Below are 16,082 nucleotides of genomic sequence, written 5' to 3' on the forward strand. Positions count from 1 at the left end.
AAATGATCTGTTTTAATTAAGGATTTAAATTCAAATTCTTTAAGAACAGTAAAACATCCTTTGACCTTTGAAACCAGTCCAGTGGACTGTTGTTTGGTTTTTTTTACAATTACTTTATGTAATTGTTCTAAAACACATTTCTTACCTTTTGACATGTTCTGTGTATCCTTGTAGTGGCCCGGAGGGTCAGAATTTCTCAATCCACATGCTGTATGAGAAAGTGCAAGGCTTTCTATTAGAAAACAAAGTTCAGACCTTTTACCAGCAGGAGTTGGAGACTGTTGATTCTCTGGTGTCTCTGATGGGTGTGCATCTACCCAGCCCCAGCTGTGAGGAGGTGAGTGAATGCACCTGTTCCAGGCTTTTAGTGGGGGGAGATAATACCATGTACTCTTTTAAAGCATAAACAGATAAGAGACTGGTGTCTTCAGAGGATTCAAAAACCAACTAGTGCTTGAGCTTTACACATTAATTATTTACAGAGCTTGAAGAAATCTTGTTCCTTTAGACATACAAAACTGGGCAGGAAAAAGTAATGTAAGAACATTCTTTTATTAGGGGTAATCTTGTGTTAGGGCTGAGCAATCTTACAGCCTGCAACAGTCACTACTGTATCTAGATTTGTAATTAGTAGCTGTGTCAAAAAAAAGAGAACCCTTTAAGGTGCTTGAGTTTTTTGGGACAGAGATTTGAGACCCTGGATCTAATCAGGAGAAGGGAGCACAAAATCTTTGTCTAGTTTCTTTCTCATTTGAAGCTCAGTATATTAATAGAGATGCAGCTCTCGAGAGGAGGTTATGATGAGTGGATGAACCGTGCTCTCTGCTACATTTCTCACATTGGAAGTCCCTAACTGTGAAAGGATGAGAAGGTGGCATTAAATTGAAATCAGTTTACAGGCAGTTATGTGTAACCAAACTATTAAGAAATTTTCCAGTGTGTTAGTAACCTCTTGATCAGCTGCAGAATGGGAAACAGAACAACACCCATTTTGTAAAATGGCTTTATATTATTCTGTATTAGTTGGATAAATTACAAACCAGATTTTCAACTTGTATGAAGTGATAATTTTCTGCAAAGATTACAGTTACATCTTTTATCATGAAAGCAATGGCAATTGGAACTTAAGCTGGAGTGTTGTGATTCATTTGTTTACTTTTTGGTTTTCTGTAGAGAAATAAATCCCTGGCAGACATTTTTACCCTGATTTTTAAGTGCGCTGTAATGTTAAGTGCTATGGTATGTTGAATTCTAATGCTTGTTTCATTCTTAAAAAACCCAAAAAATAACACAAAACTCAAACTCTTGCAGATGAGGTTGAATAATAATGAAAAGTAGCTTTTTTCTTGTTGGCCTTGTTGAACTGCTGCTGATAGCTCTTCTTGATAACTGAGTTGGGGTTATTTGTTTGTTTTCATTAAAGTCTTTTTTCCTGGTTTGCTGTAAAACAAACATGGATATTAGCACTAACAGGAGCTATTCTCATTTTGGACAGAAAATTTTGCTAGTAGATTATCCAACATGGCACCTGGTACATTCTAAACTAGCTGAAGCAGTATTGAAAGTTCCCAAACACTTTGCAATAAAGGAAGTAGTCGCCATTGTGTCCAATACTGGAAACTTAAATGCTTCAGCATTTATAGAAAGACTAAGATAAATAATTTACAAAGCCATTTAAAGTAGGAACTGGTGCAGAACAAACATAGAAAGACTGAAAAAATCCCCCAAGAAAACCCAACCCAAACAAAACACCAACCAACCAAAAGAAAAATAACTCAAAAACCCCAAATCAAGAAAAATACTGTAGCATCAGTGTTATTAGCAGTCATGAAGAGCTATCATAATAATTGTTAGTTGCTCCTGACCCTGATACAAGGACGTGAGTATATGTCCCAGGAATGTGGGTGCACAGCTGCTTATTTAGAAATTGCAGTTCTACTTATTGTCCTTTACTACTAATTTCTTGCAAAGAAGGTTATCTGTTCTTGCATAAGAAAAGACCTTCAGTTGTCAAGTGGCATGAATGCCTTAGGAGTGCCTAGTAATGCTCTGGAAATGTATTTCCTTGTTCGTCTACTCCATCTCTAGAAGGTGTCACCTTTCATAATTGGCAAAGGGTCAAGTACCCAGTTCCATCCACAAAAGGAAGTGTAATAGATCTGATTTCTGTCCCTCTTCCTTTCTTTTCTCTTCAGTAGTCTTTTGTTTTCTGCTGCTCTCAAACCAAGAGGATAAAAGGTGCTGCTGATGTGGAACAATGTTATTGTGGCCTATTTGGCAAGGCAGGAGCTACAGAGCCAACTCAGCTAATTAGGCCATGCCTCAATATACACACTTGTTCACTTCTTGCACTTTTCCTGCTTGTAAAAGGATGAGTTATTTGGATGTATAGGTTTATTTTTTTATCCTGATTCCAGTGTTCTAGAGCACAAGTTGCTGTTAAACTATTTGTTTCCTTTCTCTTCCTTTCCCCCTTCATCTCTTTCCCAACTTGTAAAGTACTTACACAATGTTCATCATAGTGGGAGAGTGTCTCCCCATGGAATATTTTCCCCAGGGAGGTGATGAGCTGCTGTGGAGTCACTGCAGTGGAGTGGAGCAGAGGGTGAAGATGGAAGAGTTAGCTGGGATGGTTTGAGGTTGGCAGCATCTCTGTGTTCCTTTTCAGCATTACTGTGTAGCTGAGCCGTGTCCACATCCCATACAGGTCCTACAATAAATGCCTCATTCCAGTCCTCATGCCTCCCTGGCAGTGCAGTCTTCTGCCTGTCTGGAATAAATTTCCCTCTAGCAGATGCATCTGGCAGAACTGAAATAATTTCCTCTTCTCAGACATATACTAGGGAAAATTTAATTTTATAGTCTACAAATGATGAGGAAGAGAATTTAACTGCTTTTAAAAGTAGTTAAAAATTAACAAATCTTTTATGAGTTTTAAAGCCATTGGAGCTTTAATTTGCATAACCAGTTCTCCATCTATCCCAAAGGTGTAGCCTTTTCCCTCGCCCTTAAAACAAGTGACTTTTGAGTCTGGAGGGGTGGGTACCAGAAGGAAGACTGCGAGTAAAAGAAGAAAAAGTAATTTTGTGCTTAGAGAACCTCCAGAGTGTACTTACTGGACTTAGGCAATTATGTTTGGCAAATGGACAAGCCTTTGGTCCCATTTTTAAAGAAAGCTGCATGTTAAGTGGATCCATCCAATTTCTCAACTGAAATGCTTTAAACCAGCCAGTCTTGATTAACAATATTTCTGCCCTTCTGCCATGCATAAGCTATAGTGTGTGCTATTTTAGTGCTGCCATTCCAGTTTGTGAATGTCACTGCCCTGGACACATGGCTTGAGTTGTGCTTTCCAGAGGGTGCTGTTTGTGCTCCTCTTGATTTGAATGTTATCTCAAGGTCACCAATGGGAAGTAGTTAAAGCAGGAAGTTTTGCAGTGTTGTTCACACTGTCTGTGCCCACCCTGTTCATTGTACTGTAGGTGTAACAGTTCACTGAAAGTTCTTGATGCAGGGTCTTTGTCTTTCTGCCTCTCAAGGAAGTTTCACCACTGCTTTAAATATTATTTAAATATTTTTAAATATTATTTAAACATATAAAAATATTATTTTAAATATTATTTGCTATAATAAGCTGCAAAGCTTATTATAGGACTTCAGGACTGACATGTCCAGGATCACTATTATTAAAATTGTCACCTGCCTAAGCCCAGGATTAAACATTACATGAGGAAATGCAAAAGGTGATTTCCTGAGTAGAATCACATGTGTGGTTATACCAGGAAACTTTAACACCATCAGGGTGTGATTCATAATGAGTCAAAGGTTGCATAGTTCCAGTGTTTTAAACAGGCTCACTAATTCCTTTGCCACTTCATTTCTTTGACCTAATATTGATTGTAGAGAGAATTTGTCTTGTTTTAAAGATCTGAGAATAACTGGTTGCACAGCACCAGCCCACTAAGCTGTGTGAGGCCTATCAGATGGAATATATTGATTAAAGGACCAATTTAATTCTGGATACATAGATTGTTCTGTTGGCTTTGCTACAGAGCCCTTGGCCATTCTTGGGAGTGAGGGTAATGATAGTAAAATTATTATTTAATAGCTGCTTCTGTGTCAGGTTACACACATACACACACAACGTGCTTTACAAAAGGGATGACTGATCCTTGAATGCTCCTAGGTTTTGCATGTACAGCTTCATTTATTTGAAAAGGACTTGATTTGGAAGAGAGGGGGAAGACCCTGCTGTTACTGCTTGAGAGAACCTGAAATGGTGCACCCTGAAACTAAGGCATGCCCAAGGGGGGCACTTTGCAAAAGGAGGTGTGAACATTGGGAGAGATATTGGGGAGAAGAACTATTGACCTGTGCATTTGCAGGATGAGATGCTGGAGTTACATTGGGTGGACCAAAAGAGCAGAATAAGCAATTTCAGTCTGTGTTGACAAAGAAACTGAATTGCTGCCTTACCCAGAGGAATGGAGAAGAGGAAGCATGTTCTAGAGCACACAAAGAAAAAACCTCAAAATTTTCCTGTCATTTTATGGTACTACTAAACACCAATAATACATAATATTTTTGTATTAATATATAATATGGTACTATTAAAGTGGGCAGGAGCCCTATTTTGGTTTTCAGAAACAGTCCTTCTGCCATGAAGCCCTTCTCCATGGATTCTGCAGCACATATGAGAGAGTGCTGATATGGAGCAGCTGCTTACTTATAATAAGGCCTCGCTGCTTTCACTCTGTCAGTGCCTTGACTTGCATTCTTAGTGATTCTGTTTCAGTATCCATCCAAGCTGAGCTGTGTGTCAGTTCACACAGAGTCTGTTTTTAATTATCTCCCTTTTCTGACAGGATTTCAGTGGTGAGCCAAACCGAATAATTATTGCGCTTCTTTGGAAATATTTTTATCTTTTTTTTTCTCCCCAAATGTTTGCTTTCACATTAAAAATTGATCAGAGTCTTGAGTTGGTTGCTTTGCTAGCAATTTCTTACATTCTTGAGGATTTATTACTGCATTTGAGTGAGAGGCAAAGTCTCTTCATTTTACATATGGCTGTGAGAATGTGCTTTTCTGTGAGCAAATATTCCCTCTTCACTTAATCCTTCCTGATGCATTTTATGTTTGTTTCTTCAGTTCATCAGAAGAGGCACAATAAAGAGAAATACCTTAGTGGTATTAATGCAGTGACTGGAACAGTGTCCAGATGCATGGCCAAGTCTGTAATTAGAAGTAGAGTCTGTTGTTATCCAGATTGGTACTATGGTGGACAGGAGGACAGACAAGGTTCAGGCACTGAATCCTTCAGTCTGAAACAGAGGAAACTGAACTGAGAATAAGAGCCATTGTTCTGTTATAATTATCTTGAAGTATTCAGCAATTATTTTTGCTGGTGATTTGAGAGGAAAAAGAGAATTAGCTGTTGTGGGACAGAGAGAGAGATGTGATTATGGCCTGTTGAAATGCTGAGGGTCATCTGGAGGAACAGGAGGGAGAAACTTGTGATGCATGCTAACACCAATATCCCTTTTGGATCCCAGAACTATTCCCAGTTAGGTACATGCTAACACCAATATCCCTTTTGGATCCCAGAACTATTCCCAGTTAGGTACATCAGCTTCCAGGCTGTTGCAGTGTCCCTTGAGAGGTGCAAATGCATTGAATGAGTGTTTTGTGAGGAGAGATTCTTCCTTTGCTCCTGTGGTGTCCATTTCACATATTCATGTACTTTCCTTCTAGTTCATGGTGATTGCCTGCTTCACTCCCCAGGCTCTGAGCTGCTCCTGGTGAGTGAAGTAGGACATGTGAAGTCTGATGTTTCTGTTCAGAACAGGGTGGGAGCATTTCTGGTGATAGTTGAAGGAATGGCTTGGCAGATCTTGCTCTGGTTGCTCTGGTGTGGTTCTAGTTATCACATGGTGGTTTGTGGGAAGCAGTTTAGCTCTCTTCTCAAAGAAAACCACAGGGAGCACAGTGTGCTCCCAACAGATGAGAAAACAGCAATTGGGGAACTGAAGCAGTCTTTAGATAAATGGGAGGTTGAAGGACACAGTAGGACAGATGGAGATGGAGAAGAGTAAATCATAGTCTTGCTCTTATCTACACATACTTTCCCTCCTCCACAAGTAATTATTTCCTTCTACTTCCCTAGCTGTCATTCCACTCTCTTAGATCTGCTCTACTTCCAAACAAACACTGCTTTTCCCTGGTTTTTTTTCCCCTCCCCTTCCTTCCTTCTCTTTTAGAAGTGTCCCAAACCCAGAACCCTGTGTTCTAAATAACCTCAGTTAGGACTTTCAGATACATTGTTCTCCTTTCACAAAAAACTAATTTCCCACCTACCCTTAAAACTGAGTCCTTTGTTTCCTTATTTCATATGCTTGTCTTAATTTCTTGCAAGCTCTTTATCCTTTCACTTCATTAGGCTGTGGAGAAGCTCCTGAGAGCATGACCAGAATGTTTGTAAAAATTTGTAAACAAAGGGGACGAGAAACAAATACTGACTGGTTTTGTCAGTTTTCTCCTTTCCCTGAAATCAGGAGTTGGGAATGCAGTCCTCAGCCCTTGGATTCCTCCTGAATATCACCTTACAAAATACTGATTTTCCTACCTTCCTACCCCTACCTTCACCCTTATTACCAGGAAAACTCTGAAAGTGAACAAATCTTGATTAACAAGAAAGTCAAATGAACTGCAAGCATCACAAGAACGTTCCAAAAAAAGATTTCTTGGTACATCACCAAATAGCTGCTAATCACAAAGAAGGCAGTTTAGAGATTGTGGTTCCTCAGGATTGATACAAGCTTCTGGTGTTTGGGTTTTGTTTAAAGCTCAGCATTGTTGATTATTTCATACATAACAGATATGATTTGTGAATTACTAAATGAAGAAAAATGTGTAACAAAATTCATGTTGAAGAGGATCTGAAGTCATCTTTTTCTTGTAAGCATCTGGAGCTTTTGCTGGTAACTTTGGTTGAGCTTAGATTTCTCACCATCTGCTTCATTCCTTTCTTTCCATCCAGGTGAAGTCAGAAAGTAGCTCCAGTTCCAAAAGGATTCATGGTGTTTTTAAGGAAGCAATAAAGATGCTACAAGAAAAAGGAGTGGTTTTCCAGAAACCTAGCAGCTCCAAGGACTTATACTATGTAAGGAACTGAGCTGTGGTTGCAAGAAAGTTCAGTGGTATGACTGAACTCCTAATCAGTAAAAACAATAAAAATACTGCAGAAATAGTAGAAATGTTTCAGAAAGAGCAGCAGGACATCGAGATGCTCTCAGTTGACTCAGAAGTATTTTCTGCAGCTTACTTCACTGTTGATTGTACTACTGAGTTGTTCCAAGTTCTGCCTGTGTTCACTGGGTTGCCAAACTGCTCTGATCCAGCTGAGCTCACGGAAACCTGGGGCCTGGGACAGTTCTCCAAGTGGGTTCAAGCTTGCTGTTCTGCTGAGGCAGTCACCCTCCTTTGGGTCAAACTTAGTTGTATCCTAATTCATGGATGCTGCTAATAGTAGTAAAAATATTGCCTGAAGATTTGATGTCCATTATTAGTCTTGGAGGCAGCATAAAGTGCAGAGTGTAATTATGACAGTGTTAGCTTAGAATACACCACGTCAGTGGATTGTTTTTCAACAGCAAGGCCAATTTCTTCTTTTTTCTCCAGGTGACTGACCATGATAAGGAGCTGTTTAAAGTGACCCTTGATGTGATTAAAGAAGACTGTCGAAAACCCAGGCGTAAGTAGCAGGGTGATCAAGCTCTGATGAGCTGGTGCTGATATACTGGTGACAATATCTCCTCCTGCTGCCTGTCCTCACCCTCGAGCTTAAGCTGTTGCTGGTGTAGCTAATCAGTAAAACTAAAAGCAGCAGTGCAGGAGCAGCTTCCTGTGAGCATGGAGAGAGAAAGAGCAGGTGTGCCCAGCAGGAAGCAAACTTCTCCCATCTGAAATAAGCAGCCATTATCTTAGATCTGTATCTTTTGAGAATACTTAGATTTTGGGAGGAACCAAATGTAATACAGTCAGGTCACCACCTAGCAGGTGTTGCTCTGCATTCTGAAGAAGTAGCAAATCTTGCTGGTTCAGTTTCTGCAGGGGAGTTGACACAAAAGTGACCATGCAGAAAGGTGAAATCCCCGCCTCCTTTAAGTCAACAATACAACTTGCTTAAGTCAGTAGGATATTCTCTGGAGATTTTAAGCTCGGGTAGAGCTCAGATGGTATTTTTCTGTAGTTAAGGATTTCAGTCGAACAAAGTCTATTTCTTTTCAGATAATGTGCCTCAGGTGGCTTCTGAGTTATCCCTGTCCCTCAAACTATTGTGTTTTATTGTCAGAGTGATAACTTGTGCTTGACGTGAATGTGTTCTAATTACGCAGGTACATTGCTACAGAGTGTATTTCAGTTCATGGGATAGAATGTGTCAGCAGGGATCACTTGCTGCAGGAGTGCAGCTATTTGTGGGACAGAATGTGCTTTAGTACAGAATAAATGACTGACTGGAACATAAGGCATAAAATCTTAAATTGCTCATATCCCTATACTATCATAACTACAATAGCACTTGTAGGACCTGGAGTATGATGGGTATTCTGCAGTGAAAAAAAGGCTAAATGAGGCAGAATCAAGTTTGAGTTTTAACTGTCTCTCTTGAGTGGTACAATGTTAGACAAGGTCTTGGGAGAAGAGGTTACTACTGGGCATGCAGGTTAATATGGGCTTGTTTTCTTGAGGGTGTTTCAGTGCAACAAATTGCTGTATCACATTGTTTTATTGTCTTTTATCCAATTAAAAAACATCATTTCTCTAAGAGTCAAATCATTCCTTTGCTCATTTTATGCATCAGTTAGTTCTCCTGATAACATGCTTTTTTAAATATAACTATGCCACTATCAAGGCCAGAACCTCCATACAGTTGACAGAGGCACTGAATGACTGCCCCCTATTTGTTCCCTTCTTGTGCATTGTCACACTGGTCAAGTACTCTGTGATCCATGGGAAGCTGGGAAGTTCTTTCGGTCAGTGAAGTCAGCAGCAGAGAGTAATTTGTAGATCAGTCACAGAAAAGACTTTGAAGAGTCCTGAGTCCTCAAAGCCATGTTTTCCATAATAAGCAGTTTAGAATTAGCAACTGTTTTACAAACCCTCTTGTTCTCCTTGAAGCTTTCCCCCTGCTTAGTTTCCAGGTCAGTGTCCCTTTGCTGCTTTCCAGAAGGACCATTTCAATGTCCTGGTCCTTGGCAGTGGAAGCAAAGCCAAGGAGCTTCAATGGAAAGCAGCAGGCACGGCGGTGTTTGCTGTCCGGGGATGATGCAAGAGCGCCGAGCTGAGCGTGGCTGCCGGCCCCCCTCTGCTGGTGGGAGCTCCAGGAGCGAGAAAACAGGGACATGGCCATTCACCTCTAGGGCTTTTTCTTGTTTGTTGCAAGAAATTCCTACCCGTTTTCCTCCAAGAGTAACAGTAATCTTCCATGACAAGAGGGATGATTTATGATAAATCAAACTCTTCTCTCCAATGAGTTACTTCTCTGCCAGTTTTCCAGGCAACGCCTTGCCCCGTTGCTGTAGTTGTGACACATTCCCAGGCCCAACCCAGCTGTCTGAAACTATTGTACAAATTTAAAAAAAAATCTTGCCTGCCTACTCAGAGCTGCACAAGCCCTGATCTGTAATGTGCCTACCTGACAATCCTAGTCCTTGGCTCCACTTATAATTCCTGATCTTAAATGCACTCATGAGACACCACTGTGGGTTCATCTAGAAACTTAATATAGCCAGATAGCACATTTTGATTCCAGACTGAACTGCAAAATGGATTTGGGTTTTGGTTTGTTTCTTTCTTTGTTTTATAAATTTTAGGCTTCAATCAGGCTAATGGTAGAGAGGACAAAAACCAGAACCACTTGAAGTTAAATTTAATATTTCAGAATATACTCTGTGTGAGACATCTACAGTGAGCAAATGGCAGTTCTAAAACTCTGTCCCCTCTGATGTTGGTTGTCAGGCAGGACAGTCAATCACAGCCTGGCTTCCCTCAGCTGCTGGACAAAAGCAAGAGCCCAGGATCTCAGTGAAAGAGGGACAGGAGTGTTTTTGGGTTACTTAATAATTGTACACACCTGCAGCTTCCCCAAAGTGCTGTTTTCTACCAGCATCTAGGGGGAAAGTACACATTGTCCTGTTAGGTAACACTTGAGTCATTAATGTAATTCATTGAGATTTAAGTTCCTCTGGATCAGGGATGGGCAATTTGACCTTCTTATGACAAACCTATGACAAATGTAAAGTGCAGCTGCCCATTTTGTTTGCAACAACAGTCACTATGACCAGGTAGAGGCATTGTTCTGTTCTCTGCAGTTATCTCTCCCAGGGTAGTGGACACATTTTTGGCTATTGGCCACAAAGGTCTTTTTATCATGCTGGATACTTCTGAGGAAGTATATCTGCCTGATTCACAGCCTAATCAGAATTAGGCTGAACTGTTTATTTACTGCTATCTATCAGTGACTTTTCTCAACAGCTTTTTCTGATCCAGCTCTGGGGCTCAGCAGATTCTAGAGTAGAGAATTAACTAAAAAAAACAAAACACAACAAAATATAAGGCCCTTCCTGGCCCATGGCAGTTTCTCAGTACCCTTATCAAACTTGCCTTGCATCGCGTGAGCAAAGGAGATGGAAAATAATTTGTGCTGATAAATCTGATTTATGTCTTTTTTCCATTGTCAGCTGCTGTGGAGAAATATGTTGTGGACCTCAGCACCTGGGGGACTGGGAGCTTGCAGCACTGATGATTAGTGGAGGAAATGATGACTGGGACAGCTTCAAACAATGCCCCACCTGGCACAGAACAGATGTGTGCAGCCACCTCTGTGCTTGCCCCTAGCAAAGGGGGTTATTTTAAACTTCTCTTCTCTTGTACATTGCAGGGCTAATTCCACTTAAAAGGAGATAAAATCTGATACTGATGGTTCCATGACTGTCTACTCCCATAATTGTCTGGGTGGTCTGCAGGGTAGGGATGGGATAGCATTGCGAGGTGAATGCAGTTGCAGTGCAGCAATTTTTCCACAAGATGCCAGCGTTGGGCCAGCGGTTACAGGCCTTGGCCAAGCATCTCCCTGCTGTGCTTGAAGGCTGTGAAGTTGGGTCTCAGTAAAATGACTTTCATTTGGTTCCTTCTGAAGTTGCAAAAACGGGATGGCCTGCACAGGTGCACAGTGGAGGTGCCCTTGCATTATTAAACTCCTCATCGAGTTGTACTGTGCCATGTATGTTAAGAGTAGTCAAGACTGAGTTATCTTTCACCCTCATTACTACTGTTACAGCCCTGACACTTCTCAGAAAAGTCACTGGGAACAGTTGATAATTGGAGAACTGTAGGCACAGACAGGATCTCTTTCTTCTGAATACATGTCTGTTTCTGTATCTAGGGCTCTGGGATTTTTCCTGATTGATCTGTATTATGATAGTTCAAAAGAGACACACTGAAGTATTTCTTTCATGCCTGGCTGCATTTTCCTTTTTCCTGCAGATGCTGAAAAAGGCTGCCATTTCCTTCATGTCCTGAGCTGTGTTCGGCAGAGCTACAGCCCCTCTCTGCCTGAAGTGGTGATGCACCGGGTCTTGGAACTACTGGAGAGTAACAGTGATGTTGTCAGCACTATGGAAGGATATTTCATGGTATTTTAAAGAGAAAAGATAAGAAAGAGAGGTTGAGAGACTGAGAGAAACTGTAATTATCTGGTATTATCTAGATAGTAGATAAAAAAGAGCCTTTTGATTCTCCAAATGCTATTTTTGTTCAGCTTCAGAGAAATTGTTCAAATACTTGTTTTAATATTCTTCCTGACTTCCTTGCTATTCCTAGTGAAAGTGGTATCAAACTCATTCTGGACATTCTAATCTAGCAGGGAAACTGGAAAAGAAACTGTGCTCTTGGAGTAAGATGAGACATTGATCATCCTCACATCTGCATCCAGTGTGCCTAAAGAAAAGTCACTGCTAAAGATCACTGTTTACAGCAGTGGTCATCTCAGGAGATATTCTTCTGGCTCAATGATTGATCTTGCTAGGTTTCATGTGGTAATAGCTGTAATCTTTAATTTTATGTGAACTTGGTAACACCTAGAGAAAGGACACAAAAACAGGAGGATTTGCCTGTCCTTCCTGGCAGTGCTGGTGCATCTTTGTGAATATATGTTCCTCAATTTGGACAGCTTTCCCACTACTAAAGCAATCCTCACCATTCTCTGTAAAGTAATGTTCAGGAATGGGGTCCTGCATCCCTTGCCCACTAGTTGTCAAGCATGTTTGCATTCCTCTGCATTCCCATCTGTGCTACTGATGTCTGCTGTTGCAATTTCTCTTCAGACCAGAATTTTCAAATTCAGCTACTATTTTGCTGTTTCAGTTGTTTCTTAGATCACAAATGGTAAAACATAAATTCAATGCTTTGGAAAAGAAAATACAGAAACCATTGAGACCCACTGTAATCTCCTCTGCCTGTTGCTTTTTGTGTCTTTTATTCTTTGTCACTTTTGGGGTAAAATACTGCCCATATCTGTGCTTACAGAAGAACACAAGGCATAGATGAAACAACATCAGCCTAAAGAAGGTTACCATGCAAGATGTTTGATCTGGAATAATTATGTGCAACAGTTAAAAAGCAAAGTTGTTCAATATTTATGTTTAGAGAGAGCTTGCTGCTGCAGGGGCTTGTCTGTTTAATTAATCTGTTTAATTTATGGTGTGGAGGTGAGACCTTTAACTTGACAAGAGTACAAAAGATTGAATTTATCCTTTTTCCCTCTGCACCTTCCCTGTAACAGTTGAAACAGCAGACTCCCAGGAGGCAGCTGTAGTGGTAAAGCCCTATATAAGGATTGACACAGCAGGGAAAAATAAACCATATGCATGAGGAAAGCCAGTGAGTAGCCCCATGTGTGCCAGCTCTCTGGTTTGTTATATTATCTGCCTCACTCCAAGCCCTGGCTGCAGTGAGATATAGGCTAAGAGAAAGGCTTGACAAAATATTTGGCATTTGCATTCAGAGGCCCTGGAAAACTCTGGCCTTAAAGAGACGGTGAGTTTGTTCCTAGTAGAGAACTATGCATGAATCATTCATTTGCTCTGTGTTCCCCACTTGCTGCAGGACTCAGTAGTTGGTTTCCTCACAGATTTCCCTACTCCTCTCATTGCTGCTCTGCTCTGACTCAGGTACCTTCTAGTCAGATCTTAATATGGGCCCTGAACGGGTGCTGAAGGGGGATGTACCTGTGCAGAAGGAAATAGAAGAGGATTAAGGAAGAGTTGTAGAGTGTTTATTCCACACTCCCTCCCCACGCCCTGAATATCTCTGTAAATCAGGGAAAGAAGGCAGATACTGAGTGAAGTGCTACTGAGGGGAATTGAAACTTTTATTTATGCCTATGAGAAGATCTGGTTGGCCACTGGGGAGATTTGCTTTTAAATTCCTGCTCTGATTGTTGATGAGTTTGAAGTGATACTTAAAAACAAGGCTATCTGTGGAAGAAGTAGCTTGGAGTATTGATTCCTAAATTCAAATTCACTTCAGGAATTGCCCACAATCAAGCATATCAAACATATGGTTAAGTTGCTTATTTGGCATGAATTTGAGGATATATTAAAGGAAAGCATTTGGAAGAGCATGGCATATAATTTACAAGACTGTCTTGGTCATTTTCTTGAAATGTTCTGTATTAGCAGAAGCTTATTTTGCTGGGAAAGGGTTAAAGAAACAGTGCTAGCTCAATGGGAAAGGTGATCTCTCTTAAGTTAGAAGAAAGACCCTGGTTCTCCTGAGGATGGCAGCTGAGTGTGTGGGCTGGATGAGTTCGGGGAGAAAAAGAGAGTTTGGAGATCATGTTGCTCTTTAGGATCTCTTTAAAATAAATTCATACCAAAATAGGATAACATCTTCAACTTTGCAGTTTGTGTAGTTACATGTGCAAATTCTCTTGCCTCCAACTCTGAGGCTGCACTTACTGCATTTCAAATGTGTTTCTTTGTGCGAAGTTTCCCTAAAATCCCTGTCCACTGATTTTCTATGCTTGGAGGTAGAAAGGGCAGACACTTGTGTCTGCTTCAGTCCTGCTCCTGTTGCAGTTTAAAAGCACTGGACAACTGCAAAGCCTTGGGAATGAGGTGGAAGGAGCTTATCTCAGGAAACATGGGTAAGTTATTCTGGAAAAAACCTGTCCCTGGAAGTTTTTAAGTTGATCCTTGCTGGGAGTTCTCAACTCTTGTGATGGAGGGTGTGTTCTGATGGTGTTTGTCCCCTAAGAACAGGAAAAAGGGATTTTTCTCAGATGAGTTGTCTCAGGGAAGTAAGATGAATAAACACAAGGGAGCCTATAGTTTTTACAAGAGTGAAAGGTTAAGCTAAAGTTAATGGAGGAGCCTAGATTTAAGCTACACAGATTCTGACTATTTCTACAGAATAGTTGTGTCTTAAGCTTGCATGCTTTATTTTTTCCACAGTAGCCACCCAGCCCAGGTTAACACTCTGGCTGAGAGCATTCCCTCTTGCACCTACAGGGAATACAGGATGCATGTGCCTGCACAGCAGTGCCCCAGGAGCTGTGGGAGCACAGAGCTCACTGTGGGCTGATTTACCCATTCACTCAGTATCTCTACAGTGTGCTTCTGTGACAGCAGTCTAGACATACCCATGTTGGTATAAGTCACCTTTATGTAAGTCCAACTACACACACTAGGGCTTTTACTGCAAATAAACTGTCTCTCTGTTTAAAGATCATATCCTTAACCAACAGAGTCATATCATGCACACTGTTAAAATTCTTAGACCACACCTATGAAATATTGTGCAGAGCATTCAGTGAAAGCATGCTTTCTTGTTTTGTTTAATTTGAAAACTCATTAGGCAACACAATTATTACTGGTTTATTAAAGGACTTAGAAGGTGGCACTTTAAAGTAGGACTGACAAGTGAGAATTCATGTTGTAGAACTGCTTCATGGCCAGTTCCAGTTTCCATAGCAACAGTTACAGCAGTAAAAGGTAGGTAAGGAAAATGGAATTTTTAAAAGCAGTCAGCATTTCTACATTACCTCTAAAAGGTAAGTTTGCATAGAAATGCAGCACCTGAGAACAAAAATTACCTAAGAATCTCAATATTCTATTCTAGCAAAATGCATAGTGTTTGCTTTTCCGGTGAGGAAACAAAGGAACAGCTTTACCTTCAGTCCCTGCCCTCTGCTTATGTGAGAGAAGAGATGAGGTTGCTTCATACCTCAGTTTCCCCCTTCTGTAAATTTGGAATAATACAACTCCCTGTGTAGGTCATAAGCCTCAAATTTTTTTGTAATCCTTGTCATTAAAAGCTCTATGGGAGCTATTAGAGAAAAACAGTATGGCTCTGTGGGAGAGAGCGAATGGATAGATGCTGGAGTGGGACTTAGGAAAAGTTGTTCTTCTACTAGTACTAATAGCTTTGTATTTTTCTGCCTCTCTTTCCATGCATGTTGCTTTGCTTGTCTTGTCATCTTTCTCTCCAAGGCCTATGAGGCAATGGTAGTCTCCCTGTTTTTATTTGTATCATATTTTTTTCTGGAATCCTGTTTCCTCTCATGACTTCTTAGATGGCTTCATAAAAATGGAAATCCAGATAAATGAGTTCTGAGTATTCTTGTTCTGAAATTGTTAGATTGTAAATTTGGACCCACGAGGACAAGCATTTTAAACAACCTGCCTGGGAAATGAAGCTTTACTTTCAAAATAATAAATTACCAATTAAATATTGGTGACATGACTAAAAGCTGTTCCTGTTTTGGATCTGTGTATACTTGTGTATTCCAGTGATGAACAACATAAATAGGACTTGCTAATTCATTATTCAAAGTGGGAATTGATCAATGAGCAGCCAGTGAGGCATGGAGCCACACAGAGAATTACAAGACAAAGTACTGGAAATCTGTTTGTCAAAGAAATGCTGTTTGGTTTAATTTGAGAGTAAGCTGATCCTGTGGGGAAAAGATGTGCCTAGCAAAGATTTGTATCTTTATACTTTCCTCTAAATGGGAAAGGGAG

The 16,082-nt window shown here is 40.5% G+C and overlaps 1 protein-coding gene across 6 annotated transcripts in view; it reads left to right on the forward strand.

The window, feature by feature from the left end:
* The window catches only part of STN1 (STN1 subunit of CST complex), a 38,464-nt gene extending 25,964 nt beyond the window's left edge, over positions 1 to 12,500 (forward strand). For all 6 annotated transcript variants that reach the window (XM_064717425.1, XM_064717427.1, XM_064717429.1 and 3 more), the window contains 4 exons: positions 175 to 337; positions 7,037 to 7,159; positions 7,678 to 7,750; positions 11,545 to 12,500. In XM_064717425.1, coding sequence (XP_064573495.1) covers positions 175 to 337; positions 7,037 to 7,159; positions 7,678 to 7,750; positions 11,545 to 11,702 — 517 coding nt within the window. In that variant the 3' untranslated portion in view covers positions 11,703 to 12,500. The remainder of the gene's footprint in view (positions 1 to 174; positions 338 to 7,036; positions 7,160 to 7,677; positions 7,751 to 11,544) is intronic.
* The last annotated feature ends 3,582 nt before the right edge of the window (positions 12,501 to 16,082 follow it).

Source organism: Zonotrichia leucophrys, chromosome 6 (genome assembly GCF_028769735.1).
Source record: "Zonotrichia leucophrys gambelii isolate GWCS_2022_RI chromosome 6, RI_Zleu_2.0, whole genome shotgun sequence".
Taxonomy (NCBI): Eukaryota; Metazoa; Chordata; class Aves; order Passeriformes; family Passerellidae; genus Zonotrichia; species Zonotrichia leucophrys.